Here is an 18,556-nt window from a genome sequence, read left to right as displayed (position 1 = left end):
GGTATCTTTTGTATGACGACCTCCCGAAAATTGGCCTTCAGCTTTTCGAAGGCTTCATCGTAGAGCTTGAGATAAGCGTTACTTATCTCGAACGTCTCGATCAGTTGATGGCCGGCTAGTTGTGAATCTGAATAGAGGAGGACTTTGATGGCTTCGACGTGTCGCGCAGCTTGCAGGCCAGTGATCAGCGCCTCGTACTCGACTTCATTATTTGTTGCCCTATAATCCAGCCGAACGGACAGATGCATCCGCTCTTCTTGAGGGGAGATGAGCAGGATTTCGATCCCACTCCCCTACCGAGTGGACGAACTATCCACATATATTTTCCAAATGTCTTCAGGCTCAGGATTTTGTACCTTAGCAACGAAATCCGCCAAGGACTGTGCCTTGATGGTCGCTCAAGGTTGATATTGAATATCAAACTCATTGAGCTCCGTCGTCCATTTGATTAGCCGTCCAGACGCTTCTGGATTTAAGAGTACTCTCCCCAAGGGACTATTGGTCATCACGATGATATCGTGGCTGAGGAAATATGGACGAAGCCTCTGAGCGGCGAGTACCAAAGCATAGGCAAGCTTCTCAAGGCTAGTGTAGCGGGATTCAACATCTTTCAATATATGACCTAGAAAGTACACCGGTTGTTCCTCGCCATTCTGCCTAACTAGCACCGAGCCGACCGCGTGCTCGGTCGAGGATAAAAAGATTCTAAGTGGCTCACTGATATTTGGTTTAGCTAGTACAGGCAACGAATTGAGGTATTCCTTAAGCTCTTCGAATGTCCGGTCGCATTCCTCATCTTATTGAAACTTGGTAGCTCGGTACAAAATTTTGAAGAGAGGCAAGCTCCGGTCGGACAATTTAGAGATGAACCGAGACAAGGCTATTATCCAACTTGTGAGCCTCTGAGCTTCCCTCAAATTCCTCGGTGGTGGCATATCTTACAACGCCTTTACTTTGCTGGGGTTTGCCTCGATACCTCGCTCTGTGACAATGTAGCCCAGGAAATGCCCGCTCCTTGCGCCGAACAGAGATTTGTTTGGATTCAGCTTGATTCCATATGTCCTGAGTGTCTGCAGGTCTCCTTGATATCTGCACAGAGATCAGTAGCTCAGAGGGATTTGATTAATATGTCATCGACATATACCTCCATGTTACGGCCAATTTGCCGCCGGAACACTTTATTCATCAGCCTCTGATAGGTGGCTCCGACATTCTTCAATCTGAACAGCATAACATTGTAACAGTATGTTCCATCGGCCGTCATAAAGCTGACCTTTTCTTGATCCTCCTTGGCGAGCGACACTTGGTGGTACCCTTGATATGCGCCCAGTATATATATCAGCTCGCACCCGGTGATGGAGTCTACCATCTGATCGATCTAGGGCAGCAGGTAAAAGTCCTTTAGGCACGCCTTGTTAAGATCACGGAAATCGATGTAGACCCGCCACTTGTTGCTCGGCTTGGAGACCAACACTATATTGGCGAGCCAGTTTGGGAATTGAATCTCCCGAATGTGGCCGGCTTCCAGGAGCTTCTCTATTTCCGCTCGGATTATCATATTTTGTTCAACGCTGAAATCTCTCTTCCTTTGCTTCACTGGTCGAGCGTCCAGTCGGACATGGAGTTGGTGTTGCGCGACGCTCGAGGAAATCCCGGGGAGTTTGTGCGTTGACCATGCGAACACGTCGTGGTTTTACTGGAGACAGGTGATCAGCTCCAGCTTCTGTTCAGCCTCTAGGTTGGACGCTATGAAAGTTATTGCTGTTGGAACCCCCAAGGTTGTTTTGATGTGATCAACAAGTTAAGTCAGGTCCTGTCGTGTTTTAACCTTGTATTTAAGTGTGCAGGAGCTTAGGAGCATAGGGAGTTTAGCAAAAGATGCAGCTAGCAGGACGACACGGGAGAGAGTCGACGGGCTCGGTGCGTCTGAGGTACGAGGTGCTGCCGAAGAGTACACGGGCGGACGAGAAGGAGGTGTGCCACGTTTCCGATGGACGAGAAGCCGGAGCGGAAGGTTCCTCGAGAATGCCGAAATTGGGTTTAGGTGAGCCTTATTTTGGTTGGCTGAAATCACCCAAGCGAGCGAAGCTAGAGCGGAAGACCCGGACTAAGGCGAGCAATACCAGAGCAGAAGGCCCGGACCAAAAGTCAACATTGTTGACTTTAGTGATTCGAGTACGCGGAACCATTCCAGGCGCCCGGACCAGTCCTAGCGCCCGGAGCCATTCCAAGCGTCTGGAATTGAATCTTGACCGGATCGCGGTCAAACGTGATCCGTTGCGAAGGAGATAAAATTTTATCTCCTCCAGGTGCCTGGAACCCTTCCAGGCGTCCCGATTAAGACTATAAATATAGCTTTGGTCCAGAAGCTTTTCAATTCATTCAAGAAATGATAACAACACTTGTGTGCTTCTATTGTTTTATTTAGCTTCCTTCTTTCTATGCTTACACTGTTGTAAACGAGGCTTCTCTTCCTGAAGGAGAATTTAGTGCGATCATCTTCCTTGGATTAACAACCTCCCCGGTTGTAACCAAGTCAAATTTGGTGCCTCTTCTTTTTGTTATTTTCTGTTTATTTAATTTATGCAAGTGTTACTTTGAAAGTCCGTGAAGGGTTTCTTTTTATTTGTGCAGGCTATTCAACCCCCTTCTAGCCGGCCCAACAGTCTCCAACAAGTGGTATCAGAGCCAGGACGCTTCAGGAGGACTAACCGCCGATCGAAGCACCTAACAAATGGTCGGACTGAGCATATACCCATCGAATTTTGAGGGGGAGTTTGCCAACTGGAAAAAGTGAATGCAAGTATTTTTCAAAACGGATTTTGAGTTACTCTTAATTATGGAATTTGGTTTTGTAGTACCGGAGGGCAAAGAAAAATACTAGTGGACAAAAAAGAAGAAGGTCGACTACGTGGCAAACGATAAAGCAAAATTCCATCTGCAGAGCGTCCTTCCGCCACAAGAAGTCAACCAGATAGCAACTACGACTCAGCAAAAGGAACTATGGGAAAAGTTCCTGGAACTGCACGAAGGAACGTCCGAAGCCAAGTTCGCAAGACGGGATTTGCTTCGCAACCAGCTCACCAGCCTGAGACTTGATAAAGATGAAGCAGTTGCGCATCTACATTCGAGAATTAAGGAGCTTATCACACTGGACTATTGAATCTCGGAAAAAAGGTAAGTAACCGAGATTCACTAAGGTATGCACTCAATTCTTTCCCTAGAAATACTAAATGGGCATCACTAGTAGATACTTTTTATATATCTAAGGACTTAGAAATTATTTCCTTTGAAGAATTATTTTCCACATTTGAAGTGCATGAATCGAGATGTGTAGGTACGAAGGAGACAAAACACAACATCACCCTAAAGGTATCGAGAGATGAACCAGAGTCAGAATCCTTTCTTGACGATGAAGAAATGATAATGATGGTAAGGTGATTTAAGAAATTATACAAATCTAGGAAAACTAACCATTCGTAGGGTAGAAAGAAAAGGACGATCCGATGCTACCACTGCAACAAAGAAGGGCACGTTAAGGACAACTGCCCCAAGCTGAGAAACAAGGACAAAGGAAAGAAGTCTGTCCAACCGAACAAATTCAAGACACTAAAAGCGACATGGGACGATCATCGTCCGAATCGAAAGTCGAGGCCTTCTTCGGACTAGCATTAATGGCGAGTCATCAAGATGAGGACTACGATTCAAGCTCATCCGAAATGAGCATCGAGAGCATCGATGAAGGGGGAGCTATGTCGGAAGAAAGCAGCAGTTCAGGGGGAGACATGGATAACGAGATCGACAAGATAAGTCAGGTACGATCCCTTCCTCCCGATAAATTATTTAAATTTGTTAAATTGTTAACTAAGGATTGCTGTAAGTTAGAAAAAGAGATTAAAAATTTAAAAGTAATTCTAGCTAAATCTTAGCCATTAGAAGAATTAGACAAAGTAAAATTAGAAAATGAAAATTTGAAAATACAAGTAAATAACCTGAAAAATCATACTTGTTCATCGAATACAAATTCTAGAAAATACAACAATCTAAATTGGTATTATAGATTTCACAAGGGACAAATTAGGAATATTTTAAAGAAGTATGTCCCTAAGAAATTCTTAGTTAATCCAGTTGGCTGGAATCTATATTGGGTTCCAAAGTATTGTTTAATCTAAATTTTAATTAGACTTAGCACTTTCAGCAAGAAGATTAATCAGCTAATTTCTCTATGAGTCTTTGTCTAAGAAAGTGGTTGTTGCTCCAATAACTAAGAAGGCCTAGTACCTCGCCACTGCTTGGAAGTCAAAATATTGAAATAAAATGTTTAATTAACTTTCTGATAAAGCATTAAAATTAAAATTAGATAATGCTTTAAAAAAATTTTCAAACATTTTTTTTCTAAAAATTACTTAAAATTCTTTTTTAACTGTAGAATTTTTAACTTAGAAAAATTTTCTTGTTTTTTTTTAAAAGTTCTCAAAAATATTTATGCTTGCAAATTTTTTTTACAAATTTGTCTAAACTTAGAAATTTCTTTTTACTTAGAAATTTTTTTTCTAAGTATTGAAATAAGTTATTGCAAATTTTTTATATCGATAATTTTCAAAAATTTCAAAGTTTTCAAAATTATTTCCTTTAGAGTTTTTTTGTTACCCCTTTTTTTGTGATCAAAGGAGAAGAAGGAAGATGTAAAGTCTAGGGGGAGGTAGACTATAATTTTTTTTTTTTTTTTGTACTTTATTGCCATATTATTTGTTTTACTTTTTTCCCTAGCTTAACTTAGGTTGCTCACATCAAAAAAGGAGGAGATTGTTGGAACCCCAAGGTTGTTTTGATGTGATCAACAAATTAAGTTAGGTCATGTCATGTTTTAACCTTGTGTCTAAGTGTGCAGGAGCTTAGGAGCACAGGGAGTCGAGCAAAAGACGCAACTAGCGAGAAGGATGACACGGGAGAGAGACGACGGGCTCGGTGCGTTTGAGGCATGAGGTTCTGCAGAAGAGTACGCAGGTGGATGAGAAGGAGGCATGTGGCGTTTCCGAGGGATGAGAAGCCGGAGCGAAAGGTTGGTTGAGAAGGCCGAAATTGGGTTCAGGTGAGTCTTATTTCGGTTGGTTGATATCACACAAGCGAGCGGAGTTGGAGTGGAAGACTCGGACCGAGGCGAGCAGCACCGGAGCAGAAGACTCGGACCAAAAGTCAACATTATTGACTTTAGTCATCCGGGCGCCCGGAACCATTCCGAGCACCCCGGAGACATTCCAGGCGCCCAGAACTGAATCTTGACCGGATCACGGTCAAACGCGATCCATTGCGAAGGGGATAACATTTTATCCCCTCCAAGCACCTGGAACCCTTCCAGGCGCCCCAACCAAGGCTATAAATACAACCTTGGTCCAGAAGCTTTTCAATTCATTTAAGAAATTATAACAACACTTGTGCGCTTCTATTGTTTTGTTTAGCTTCCTTCTTTCTGTGCTTAACACTGCTGTAAATGAGGATTCTCCGCCTGAAGGAGAATTTAGTATGATCATCTTCCTTGGATTAACAACCTCCCCGGTTGAAACCAAGTTAAATCTAGTGCCTCTTCTTTTTGTTATTTCCTGTTTATTTAATTTATGCAAGTGTTACTTTGAAAGTCCGTGAAGGGTTTCTTTTTATTTGTGCAGTCTATTCAACCCCCCTTCTAGCCGGCCCAACGGTCTCCAACAGTTGCTTCCGTTCAGAGAGGATGGATTTGCACTTCCTCTTTCTCCTCATAAACTAGAGTAGGCAGTTTTTCAGTGATGGTGCTTACCTCTAGTCTGGGAGCCTTTCGAGGAGATTTGGCCTCGGTCTTGACCATCTCAATGTAGTAGCGCTGAGCGACCAGCTGGTCCCCTTTTACCTCTCCCACCCGGTCGTCTACCGGGAACTTGGTCTTCTAGTAGTAGGTTGAAACTACCGCTCGGAATTCATTGAGGGTCGGTCGGCCCAGAATGACGTTATAGGCTAAGGGGGCATCCACCATGATGAAATTTGTGGTCCGGGTTCTCCTGAGTGGCTCCTCCCCGAGCGATATGGCCAACTTAGTTTGGCCGATCGGCTATACCTCGTTGCCAGTGAACCCATATATTGGGGTTGTCATTGGCAGCAGCTCGCCCCGATCGATTTGAAGCTAGTCGAATGCCTTCTTAAAAATTATATTCACCGAGCTACCTGTGCTAACGAAAATTTGGTGAAGAGTATAATTGGTGATCACCGCTCGAATGATGAGGGCATTCTTGTGAGGAACTTCTATTCCCTCAAGATCCTTGGGTCTGAAGCTGATTTCAGGCCCGCTCGCATTCTCCCAGCTGCAACCCACGACATGGATCTCCAGCCACCGGGCATATGATTTTCTGACTCAGTTGGAGTCTCTGCTGGTCGATCTGCCAGCGATGATGTTTATCTCTCCCCGAGCGGCATTGCTTCTGTTTTCCTCCTCCCGAGCGGACGGCCTGTGTCGCTCGTGTGAAGCTCGGGGATGGTCATTGCTCCTCTGTTGATGGTGGTGTTGCCACTCGGGTGACCGCCTGGCATCTTCTCGTCACTCGGCGGTTTGATGCCCATGTCACCGATCAGGTGAAGGCGATCGACGACGATAATCCCTTGGTGCCGATCGAGCGACTGGCGTCAACCCACGATAGTCGCGAGTGTTGTGGGACTCCGATTGGTGGAAGGAACAAAATATGGGAGTCCATACCTTGCCCTTCAATGCCTTTGGCCTGCCGGAGGCCACATGCTGCACGACAAGCGGCCTCGTATCCTGATGTGGCCATGCTCCTTCAACTCTCGGCCCCCTGGGCGGTTGTGGGCCCCTTGGCAGCCTACGTTCGGTCAACGCCAAGGGCTCGGCTGGTGCCTCCTTCCTTCTGGCTGCCTGGGCCTCTTCCACATTTATGTATTCACTGGCTTTCTTGAGCATGTGGTCGTAGTCTCGGGGTGGCTTCCGGATGAGTGATCGGAGGAAGTCTCCTTTGTCTAGGCCCTGAGTAAACACATTCATCATGATTTCAGATGAGACCGAAGGGATATTTATGGCTACCTGGTTGAAGCGTTGAATGTACACTCAGAGGGCTTCCCTGGGTCCTTGCTTCATGGAAAATAAGCTGACGCTCGTCTTCTGGTAGCGTCTGCTGCTTGCGAAATGGTGTAGGAAGGTCGTTCGGAAGTCCATGAAGCTTCGAATCGACCCATCCGACAACCTTATGAACCACCGTTGCACCGAGCCGGACAGTGTGGTGAGGAAGACTCGGCACTTCACGCCATCTGTATACTGATGAAGAGTAGCGGTATTATCAAACTTACCCAAATGGTCGTCCGGATCAGTCGACCCATTGTACTCTCCGATCGTCATAGGAGCATAGTGCCTTGGCAGTGGATTTTGTAGTATCGCCTCAGAGAACTGGCGATTGATCCGCTCGGGAGATACGCCAGCTTGGGACGCTTTGCCTTTCCTCACGTCCCGAACGGGTGCTTCGTCTGAAGAAGATCCTTTCTCCTAATTCGCTTGAGCAATCTCCGAGGGCATTTGGAACAGAGGCCGGTGGAATGGTATCAGGGCAGGTGGCGCCTCCCAATGCATGTCGGTCGGCCCTTTGTTCTGCCCCCAAACGGAGAGTTGCTCCAGTCGATCTTCATGCGCCGCTCGGCCTCCTAAGGCCGACATTGCTTGTTGTGTCAGTCTATCAGCTAACGCCTTTTGTTGTTGATGCTCTACTATCTTCTGTGCTTGAGCCTGTACGAGCATGTCAAGCTCCTCTTGGGTGAATGTCATGGTGTGAAGTCATCCAGCATCTTCCATCTTCCAGGCTCGGATGCAGGTGTCTTCCCACAGACGGCACCAAATTTGATCCTGTCAGCGAGTCGAGGCGATGGGTGCTGGGGACGTGGCACTCCTGTTGAATGTGCGTGGGCCTCCAATGGGATGAGCCTGCAACCACAAGACGTCAGTGTCAAGCCAGGGAGGGGTTCCCAAGCGTTGACCCTCCGACGCTCAAGTCAGTCACCGATAGTAGCAATAAGCAAGCAAAGAAGAGAAATGAAAGCAGCAGTGTAACAATAGCTACAGTAGAGATCTCATACCTCCGTCGAAGCTTTGAGGTCCTTATATAGGACTCCGGGAGAGCGCGTGCATGCTTCTCGAGGCATGCACACTTCTCAAAGCATACCCTAAAAAGACGTGTCAGAAAAGCATCTCTGACATCATACCTTAATAGCCCGAGCATATCCCTGACAAGACAGTGGAAGTTTCCGTCTGATGATCCTCTGTCTGACCATGTCGTCAACCATGCCGCCTGTCGGTGGCACTAGTTCCCAGAAGGATACCACCATCTACTCCCTTTGTCTGTTTCTGGGTTGAGCGGGAGAGCCACTCGGTCGATCCTCGTCCATTCGGATGGTTGTCCCTCCTGGGGCCGAGCGGGAGAGTCGCTCAGCCTGCCCTCAGTCATCCGAGCGACCTTGCCCTTGGGTCGAGCGGGAGAGCCGCTCAGTCATCCTTCCACTGTCTGCTCGGCTGTAACTCCACTTTGTTGGTTCTGAGATTTTAGGCAAGTCCGAGCAGATTGGCCGCTCGGCCTCAGGATTCACTGATACTTGATCTTTTGAGTGTCGGAAGCTCGGTCTGGAGCCAAGCTGTATTGATATCCGATCAAGTTCTCTTACTTTCGATCGAACGATGACTATCGAGGTGTTAACCGTTTTTACTTTGACCATCATCGTGTCATTGACCTTTCTACTGAGTAGGTCCGGCTTTACCACTGGATCAATCGGGAAACATCCCATCGAGCGGCCAGTTCACCGGGACCATGGTGGTCAAAGTTCCAAGCAAGAAGCGGTAGTAACAGTAGAATTGGGCAAGGCATAGCAAGGAGATGGGAACTCGGGATAAACTTCTTGGAGGAGCGCCATGAAGAACAAACAACCTTCGTTGCCATAACCAGCCATGGCGGTTTTAGTTAATTTGGAGGAGGAAAGTGGATTTTGTAACAAATATATAGATCAATAGATAATCATTAATCGCCCTGAGCAAGGCTAAAGTGCTTCCGCAATTAATCAATCATTCACATGTCGATTCCTATCTTATGATGCACTATAGATTACTTTTCTCCAATGGGAAATTATTAACCTTGGAACGTTGACTATGATGCGCTATAGACTATTTTTTTCCAATGGGAAATCATTAACCATGGAACGCTGATGGTAAAATGATCAGCTGTTCCTTTTTTTAGATTTATCTTGATGATTGATGTAAACATCAAACTTATTTATTAATATTTGATTTATTTATGACCCTTGTCGTGAGACTTGATTTGTGAAAAGGTGCGTGATAGGTGGGCAATATTGGTCTTCCTCTGATTATTTGGACGGGCTTGTATAGATTAATAGATATTATGGGCGTTTGAGATTCGTACAAATTAACTACATGTTTAAGTTGAATTTTGATAGAGCTTATAAGCGAATGAGTAAAATAAAATATATGTGATGTTTATATTCAATTCTAAACTCAAAATATAAATAATTTTGACTAAACCGAAATATAATTCAAACTTGAGTTCAGTTTAAATTGTTCGAATTTTAATTTAAGTCTAATAAAATAAATTATAATTTGAAATAGCTTAAATTTAAATTTAATTTGAATGATTGAAATTTTTATTTTGAGTATATTCAAATTAAAATTGTATAAAAATAATTGAACTTCGATTTAAATTTATTACCTCCTAATGTGGTATTGATTATAGGTGAGTACAAGAGTGCTCATGAGCTTTGGAGCAAGATGATTGCACTCCATAAAGATACTACACAATTCCAAGGAATGGAGAAACCCAAGGAGAATGGTTCATTGGTCCAAGGGAAGGACCAAACGGATATTGACACGTGCTCAACATCTCACACTTAAAGAAATGGAAAACAAGAGGAGCTCAAGTCAAGTAGGAGCTTCAAAGGTAAAAGGGAAGGTAATCCCTATTTTGAAGTTTAATCCAAGTTTAAATTCTTTTATGCTTATTAGGAATACTAAAAATTATGTACCCATGCATAATTATCGATTTAGGTACAATAATAGGAATATGATTAACACAGTAGATAACTCTAGAAAATCATGTAAGGTTATACCTAGCAAGAAATAATCTACCTTGCCTAAGGAGAGGAAGGTGGCAGAAAACATAGGCATTAATCCCAAGAAAGGGAGACATATGCCTAGGAAGGTGGATAGGTCTAGAAATATCCAAGGTGAACAAGTTGACTCTAGGGTTAAAACCCTAGAGTTGAAAAATCAAGCCTTGAAGTAAAGGCTTGAGGAAATAGAGAAAGTCCTAGATAGGTTTATTATTGAACCTAAAAGATTTGACATGTGCTTGGATGGTCAAAGACCCAAAAATATCAAATTGGGTTCCTCCAAGACGAAAAGGAGGTCAATTGCTAAGGTGACACATGACATTGGTAAGGGAGGAGTGACCAAGGACAAGGGAGAATCATACAAGGCCAATGAGAAGGAATATGTTAGGGTGGCATATAATTATGACAATGATGAGGTGTTCAACGTTAAGGATAAGAAGAAATTAACCAAAGACAAGGAGTCTAAGGTTAAGAAGGTAAGGTTTGTAGGCCAAGTGTCACCTGAGGTGCACCGAAGTGGCCTAGCCTTAATGGATGAGTCACCTAGGAAGGTGTCTAAGGCTAAGAGCTCTAGGGGGAGCTCAAAGAGTTTTTGGGACATATAGTAAATGGATCTCAAGTAGGTATTACTTGGGAGTTTAGAAGAGCCATGGAATGTGCCAAAGGATTTTGGAGATTGACTTGAGTCTCAAATCTAGGGAATTGATACAATTAGATTGAGTTTCATGCATGAAAATATGATTTGGGTTCATATTGCATGAAAATTAGTTTTTGATATATAGATGTCATATAAACTAATATTAGGGATGCATTATGGTTTAGTATGGAAAAATATACCAAGAGAAAGTTAAAACTAGGACTTTAAATCAAGGTTTAATTGAACCATTTAGCAAATTTTAGATTTTATATCAATCTTGAAATCTGTCATAAGTATATATATTTTTTATATTTTTCCCAAGTAGATATTGGTAAAATAAATCTCTCCTCAAAATTTGAGAATTTTTGGAGGTCCATGGAATATCTGGTGTATTTCTAAAATTGGGTTAGAAATATTTTTTTGGCTGAAATAGTGTACCAGTCGACTAATACAGTTACCAGTTGACTGGTAACACTGTTCACAGGCACAGAATGTCTCTGTAAGCTCATTTTAAAGATGGCAGTCGACTGGGGTTAATGGTAATCGACTGATACAACCTAAAAATGTATTTTAGCAATAGGAAATGACCAAAAGGATGATGAACATGTATGCAATCTTATGGGAGATTAATACATGATATTTATGATCATTAGATGTTAAAGAGTCCAATACTTGGGATATTGTTGGAGTTCTTTTTTATGTATGGTAAAGGGGGAGAAGTGCTGGGTTTAAATAGGAAACTTACACACCCTTGCAAGAAAACCTAACTCAAGGGGGAGCTCAGGTGAAGATGGAGCAATTGCTCACTTGATGGCAAAGGGGAAGAAGTTTCACTTTGTGAGAAATTCCAACTCAAGGGAGAGCTTATGTGAAGGGGAAGCCTAGGTTCCATGACTTATGCATAAGTATATATGCATGTTTATTTGCATTGTTATTGCATTTATGTTTCCCTAATTTAAACGGATTGTCAAACATCAAAAAGGAGGAGATTGTTAGAGCAATATGGATACCCTATGTTTTAATGTTTGGGAAAAGGTTTAAGTTGGGTTTATTATTATATTTAATATGTATTGTGAGTGTGCAGAATATAGGTATATTAAAGAGAGTCCAAGTGTGATCATAGCAAAGGAGGAAAGTCCAAGGGTGAGTCTTGACAATGTAAGTCCATGTATGTAGTCTTGGCAACGTAAGTCCAAGTGTGACTTGGCAAAAGTTGAACTCCCCGAGGCATGACCTCTTGGCAAAGGAAGACCTGACAACAATGACAAGGTTGAAGGAAGCTCTTGAAGGCAAGGCGTGAAGGGTGGGGAAGCATCTAAGAGACACAAGGCTGATAGAGGAAGTTAGAAGGCAAGGTTGAGGTTGTGCGGGCAAGGACGAGTGCATGAGAGATTGTACTCAGGGTAAAATCCTAGGTTCAGGATTTTATTGTAGCAGTACTATAACTATTACTATAACAGTACTGTAGTAGTTACTATAGCAGTCGGCTGGTGTATTCATCAGTCGACTGGTAGCGAACAGAATGTCTCTGTTCGCATATGGATCAATCGATTGGTGTTTTCATCAGTCGACTGGTATCGAGCCGTTAGCATGTAATGGTCAAATTCCACTTAGTACCAGTCGACTGATATTTTTACCAGTCGACATGTGGATGAAAAATAGCTTGGTGTTTTCCTCTCGAGCTCTATTTAAGAGAGCTCAGGATGTTTGGGAAAAGTTGAAGAAATTAATAGTGGTTAACCCTAATAAGAGTCTACAAGTGCTCAAATGATCTAGCGTGGTCTTATGCGAGTTGTGGTGATGTTTCTCCACCTACAAGGAGTTACGCGAGCTAGCCAGAAGTTCTTGGGGGAATCATCCACCAATGGATCAGGATCATCCACCTTACGGGCATCCATGGAGTAGGAGCTCTATCTCCGAACCACGTTAAATTAACGTGTTAGGTTTGCTTTCTCTTGTTAGTATTTCTTTTGTATTCCGCTATGCCTACTAACCATTGTAGGAAGTGACATTTTGAGTAAGATGCTATTCACCCCCTCTAGCAGATGTCAAGGTCCCAACACAAGCTTGACTTAGTTTTTTTTTTATGAGTTTGGTTCAAACTTAACTTGAGCTTGATTCGTTTAAATGTTATCGAGCTCTTAATTTAATCTTGTTTGATTGTTTAAAATTTTTATATTTTAAGCTTGTTTGGTTGGTTATTGAATATGATAATACAAACTTGTTTATTCATTTTGAAACTTTTTTTGTTTATTTATCATGTTGATAATTGTTTTATTAATGAAGATGGTTCAAAAATATTATTCATGCACAAATATTATTTACAAACATTATTCACGAACGTTGTTCACAAATGTTTGATGTGTGCTAACCATAAGTGTACAATTTTGTCGTCAAGTAATAAAAGATATTGATCCCACAAGAACTAGTAGCTAAGTACTAGATTACTAAACAAATGTGATTACCTATACTAACCATAAGTGCACAATTTTGTGTCTTTCCCCACAAGTTTAGATTTCATGTTACGTCCTCAATAAGCAAATAGCCCTCTTCCACATTTTTCCTCCTCAAAGAACCCTCTACTGTCATATCAGTGAAATGATTGATGCATTAGATATCCCCATATAAAATAAATGAATTATAAATCATTCTCCAAAATCATGATGGGGATACTGCAATAGTAGTGCCTTAAGTCTTTCCCAAGCTCAAACAATGATTCTCCTTCCGATTGTTTGAACTTTGTGATTTGTCTTCTCAATTTTGTTATCTTGGTTGGTGGAAAATATTTATTAAGAAAATACTTCTCCATCTATCCCAAAGTTGTGATATTCCCTGATGGGAGTGAGTATAATCAATCACTAGCTTTGTGTGTTGAAGAAAAATTGAATCTCATTACTCTGATTGCATCTTCGAAAACACCATCCCGCTTCACTATATCACAACATTTCAAAAAATGCTTCAGATGTCTATATGGATCTTCTGAAAGTGTGCCCTCAAATTGTCATTGTTGAATAATAAAGATTAAATCGGGGTTCAATTCAAAATCTCTAGTTTCTATTAGGGGCCTAACTTTGCAAGACCTCAAAGACTGAGAGAGGTGCAGAAAATTCTTTGAGAAGTCTAGCATTGTCGATCATCCTCATTGCATCCACTTGATTCTAGCTTAATTCAAATTTAGTATCCCCTGAAAGGACAAAAGGAATAGTACTAAGAAAAATGTAAACAAATGTAAATGAAACTTATGAAGAAAAATAGTCTAATCTAATCAATTTGTTATTCCACTAATATGAACTAAAATAAATCTCTGGCAATGGCACCAAAAACATGATGTGTACTAACTGCAAGTGTACGATTTTATCATCAAGTAATAAAAATATTGATCTCATGAGGACTAATGGCTAAGTACTAGCTTACTAAACAAATGTGATTGTCTATTCTAATCGTGAATAAGAGGTTGTTTAATAACTAGAGATCTTAGAAAGAAATATAGAGAATATAGTGAGGGAAGAGATTTGAACGAGAAGAGAGAAAAGGGAAGGAGAGTGATTCGAGGTATTCGATTTGAAAAAAAAAAGAAGTAATTTTAGGATTTTAGTTTCACCGCAATAATTATAAACATCTAATCTATGTTTGGTTTCCTATCCTCAATGGCTATTTATGTAAATTGACTATCCTAAGGTATTCGATGTGGATTTTTGAAACTACACCGACGTATCTATTCCAATTCGTTGTCTACTTTCAGAGCAACATCGCTGAGAAGTTACTTTTTTAAAGATATTTCTATCACATGATCTCACAACACCCCCCCCCCCCTTTCTCCTATTGTGTGGTGACGAATTGAAATCGATCCATTAAGATCTATGACAACTTATTGCTCATCGTAGTATACCGATCTACTTTCATAGTTGACTCTCCACATCTCGGATTTCTACGGGTCGGAGGAGTGGGTTCTCCCTTAGATTTATCTCGTGGGATACGAATCTCATACTTTTGGCATCAAGATTGTATGTACACAGCATAACCAAACCACAAACGCACAAATCATTAAATAAGAAATAATCAAACTTAATAGATTCAATCAGAAAAGTATTTGCATATATCATAGGGTTAATCCATAATCCTAAAATCAAGAGTCTACTCCATATAAACAGAGTTACAAATAGAGATCATCATTTCAACAGTTACAATCAAGACCAAATTTAGAAAAGTGAAGGAAAGCTTAGTCTTGATGCGTGAGATTATCTCTGAATGCTTCCGATCCAAATTCTGGGCGTGAAGGCATTGAATCCCCTTGTGATCATTCTTCAAAGCCTTCTTAGGGCCCTTGGCTAGCCACCAATCGAGATCCCCTCTTTAGATCTAAAATCAGCCGTTTATAGGTTAGTTATAGGTGCTCGACACAACCCCATGCCGCTGTGTCGGGCTCTGTCCTCCGTCGAGTGGCGGCACGACCCATGCCGACTGACACAGGGGCCCTTAGCAGGTCTAGAAAAACTCTAGAAATCGGATACGACCTGTGCCAACTAGCATGGGGGCCTGTGGCAGGATCTGGAACTTCAAGGCACAGATGGACGTGACAAGCTTCAGAGTGTCCTTGGTAGTTGGTCTTTAAGCTCTGTTTTCACTCATTTTCACGTTATATCAAAAGAAATAAACGAGAGCAGTTCTCCAAACTAGAAAAGTATCAAAATAAAATACAAAGAGATAAAAATATGAAATATATGTATATCAAATGGATAAGATGTGTCAAATTATGATAAAAAATCATATATGAAATGTGCACATCAACGTTGTTCATAAATATTATTTATGAACATTAATGAATTGAACACATATATGTATAAATTTATTTATTTAATTTAATAAGTTATTTAAGTTTATTCATTTAATTGATTTTGTAGGTTGAATAAACATAAACAAAATTTTCAGTTAATCGAGAACACTGAAACTTGTTCAGGAATGTTAAATTTATTTACAGCCCTATCCTAATAGTTAACTTGGATAAAGAGCAGCTATATATATGTTGCCTTGAGGCTGATTCTTGCATGTACTAATGGTGCTCTCACTTTATTGGTTCTTGAATGGAACTAAAAACTTATCAAGACATTCCTTGTGGCGTTTATAGGCTCATCAATCTTCACTTCAGTCACCTCCAACTTCTAAACTAGCTGTGAACCATCAGTTTGTTTTCGTTTTCTTTCAATTCAGCAGTTGTTGCTGCTTGTATTATAACACAGATGAGGCTAAGAAATAAGTTGTATAACAAAATGGAAAAGACTAAATTGGATCTTCTCATTCTGCATTCATCCTAGCAAATGGCCCCAAAAGTGACTGTGATCCCCATTTCCTTCTGCCTCATTCAAATCCTGAACGAATTGACTCCACTGAATTTGTTAGCGAGAGTAGTCGCGATGAGTTTTACTTCTTCATCGTCGTCGAACTCATTTGCACTGGGCCGCCTCTCCCAGTTCGTCGTTCTTCGCGAATCTCCCACGCACTCGAGGCCGGCTATCTGCTAAAGTTTTTCTGCAGGCGTACTGCATGCGTCCAAGAAGCATTAGAAGACAGAGTTAGTTTACTTGGAGGGAGGGGAAGGGGTGCATGCATGGCTACCTTGATTTTCTTGCTGAAGTTTCTCTCGTTCCTCTTCTTCATGTACCTGTGGATCTTCTCCTTCCTCTCCTCGACGGACAAGCGGCCGACTTTGTAGGTGGGATCATCCGACGACGCGATGCTGCCGCTGCTGCATCCTCCGATTACCTTCTTCATGGTTTTCAAAGGCAAAAGGCGAGAGGATTAATTGCAATTCTTGGTGTGCAATTCTCTGTTTTTTATTTTCCGGTACCTGGAAGTCGCCGGAGCCGAACAAGCGATGTTGCAGGGCTTCGTGCCCGAATGAGCCCACTGGAGCTCCGCTTTCGGCCAGCAGCCTTGCGGTGGGGCCTACAGGTGGCGTAACTCCACCAAAGAACCTCTGTGTGTCGGCTCCGCCGTAGAGCGTCGCATTAATGCTTTCTAGCAACTCGAACGAAGGCGCGTTCAACCCTACCATTTCCGGCGGCGCATAGCCCGGCTCTTCGTACAGATGCTGCGGCTGCTGACCAATGGAAGATTCTCCTGCCACCATGGAGGGGTTGAGTGAGTATCCATCCGTGATGGTCTCCTTCAGCATCATGTGGTCGAAGGAGTCTCCGACGTACATCGCCGACTCCGGCGGGACTTGGAACATCACTGCCGAAGGAGGAGAGGGGAGGAGATTGACGGAGGAAGGGTAGACGGAGAGGTCAGGCTCAGGGTCGGGCGGCGGTGGAAGGACATCGAGGAGGGCATACAGGGAAGGAAAGAAGGAGAAAGCAGTGGCGGCGGCGGAGTCGACTCCGTAGCAGCAGAGCGCCTCCTGGCCATTGGCGACGGCATTTCTCGCTGCAGAAGAGGAGACTGAAGGGAGCCGGATGGAGTTCCCCGAGCGGCAGAAAAGATCGCCGGCGCCTCCCCCGGCAACCTCGTCATCGTCGCAGAAATCATGAAGCTGCAGCGCCGCTATGGGGCTCGAGATCTCCTCCTGCACCCGTTACAAATACATAAAGCGATCTTAATCACCACACAGAGAAGAAGAATCAATCAACGAGAGAAGCTCGACTCCATCACGTATGTCAAGAGAAAGCCGCCGCAGCGAATCTAACAGAGCATATTTGTACAATTATTAGCCAAGCCAAAGTGCAAGATTCTGCCACAATAAATTACAGTCGACGTCTCGTCCAATATCCAGAACAGAGTGGTCGGTGCCGCTTTGCCGTGCTTCATCTCTCTCGCGCGCGCGCGCGCGCAATTGAAAGTGTTTGAAGTAATTAAGCATTAATCTAGAAATGGATTTTCTAAATCTTTTTTTTTAAAAAAAAAAAAGGAGCAGAAGGATCACGAGGATGTCAGAGACTCACAATCAAGAGCTCGCCGGAAACTGCCGGTTCCATAATCTCCTGCAGCATGTCTCCTCCTTCTCCGACCAACAACCTCTAGTTACAACAAGCAGAAAATGATTCGAAGATGGAGAAGAAACCGAAACTAACTCCGGTTCATATCTCCGGTGGCCCAATGCTCCAACAACAGGTATATATATAGAGAGAGAAGGGAGATTAAAGAAGGAAAGGCTGTTTGCTTATTATAAACAGAAACTAAAAATGGTACGATGAGGAGAAAGGAAAGATAAACAGAATACTGGAGAAAGAGTCAAATGCATCATCAGTTAATGCTTAATGCATCATATATCTTCAGGGTTTGCTGTTCAGAATCAAATCTATTCTATATGCTTTGCTCTTGTTCAGAGTCAAAGCTGCAGATTTGGTCAGTCCTTGAAGTTGTTTATGAGCTTGGGATGGAACTAATTCCCATCAATCCCTTAAAAGGCCTCCCACTGTCTCTCCAATCTTTTTAAGGGCAGGAAGGGAAAAGAGAAAGCAAATGAAATATCTCCTTGAGTGATCTCTCTGCTAGTCTGCTGCTTCTTTAGAGCTCCACTGGAATCTTGTGTCCTTCCTTCTGAGAACACAACGTGCATTGGCCATGTGGTGCATGGTTTATAAGTTTCCATGCAGCTGCTGGTGGCTGAAGCATGGTGATCTTCTTTGCAAATCTAATCATGAAACATGATCCTGCCGTGCCTTCAGATATATTCGGCTTGTTTGAGGAGACAGGTACTGATCACTGAGGAGGAACTCAATCGACTTCGTGAGATCGTAATGATCTGCATGCAATCTGAGAAATGTGCTTAATGTTGGTGCATGG

At 42.6% G+C, this 18,556-nt stretch overlaps 1 protein-coding gene and 1 non-coding gene across 3 annotated transcripts; one reads left to right on the top strand and one right to left on the bottom strand.

Annotated features, from left to right (window-relative positions):
- The first annotated feature begins 13,429 nt into the window (after positions 1-13,429).
- On the top strand, positions 13,430-13,535 carry LOC122003279. The gene has a single exon (XR_006117920.1). It is a non-coding gene; the product is annotated as a small nucleolar RNA R71 (small nucleolar RNA).
- Positions 13,536-15,822: 2,287 nt separating this feature from the next.
- On the bottom strand, positions 15,823-17,870 carry LOC122000296. Of its 2 annotated transcripts, none has more exons than XM_042554750.1 (4): positions 17,713-17,870; positions 16,620-17,336; positions 16,388-16,537; positions 15,823-16,311 (listed from the first exon to the last, which is right to left on the bottom strand). In XM_042554750.1, the coding sequence occupies exons 1-4, from the start codon at positions 17,758-17,760 to the stop codon at positions 16,216-16,218; spliced, it is 1,011 nt and encodes a 336-aa protein (XP_042410684.1). In that variant the 5' UTR covers positions 17,761-17,870; the 3' UTR covers positions 15,823-16,215. The 2 variants fall into 2 exon arrangements, with proteins under 2 accessions (XP_042410684.1, XP_042410685.1); XM_042554751.1 differs by having other exon boundaries at positions 16,388-16,534.
- Positions 17,871-18,556: the final 686 nt, after the last annotated feature.

Source organism: Zingiber officinale, chromosome 7A (assembly GCF_018446385.1).
Source record: "Zingiber officinale cultivar Zhangliang chromosome 7A, Zo_v1.1, whole genome shotgun sequence".
NCBI classification, from domain to species: domain Eukaryota; kingdom Viridiplantae; phylum Streptophyta; class Magnoliopsida; order Zingiberales; family Zingiberaceae; genus Zingiber; species Zingiber officinale.
The sequence above is the reverse complement of the archived record's forward strand: the minus strand, read 5'-3'. Positions and strand labels throughout refer to the sequence as shown.

Bases quoted from the DNA above. Each gene is read 5' to 3' on its own strand.
- LOC122000296 (XM_042554750.1), bottom strand. From the start codon at position 17,760: ATGCTGCAGGAGATTATGGAACCGGCAGTTTCCGGCGAGCTCTTGATT. The intron at 17,337-17,712 runs GTGAGTCTCTGA...TAACGGGTGCAG, and splicing joins TTTCCGGCGAGCTCTTGATT to GAGGAGATCTCGAGCCCCAT. The intron at 16,312-16,387 runs GTAGCCATGCAT...GGACGCATGCAG, and splicing joins ACTTCAGCAAGAAAATCAAG to TACGCCTGCAGAAAAACTTT.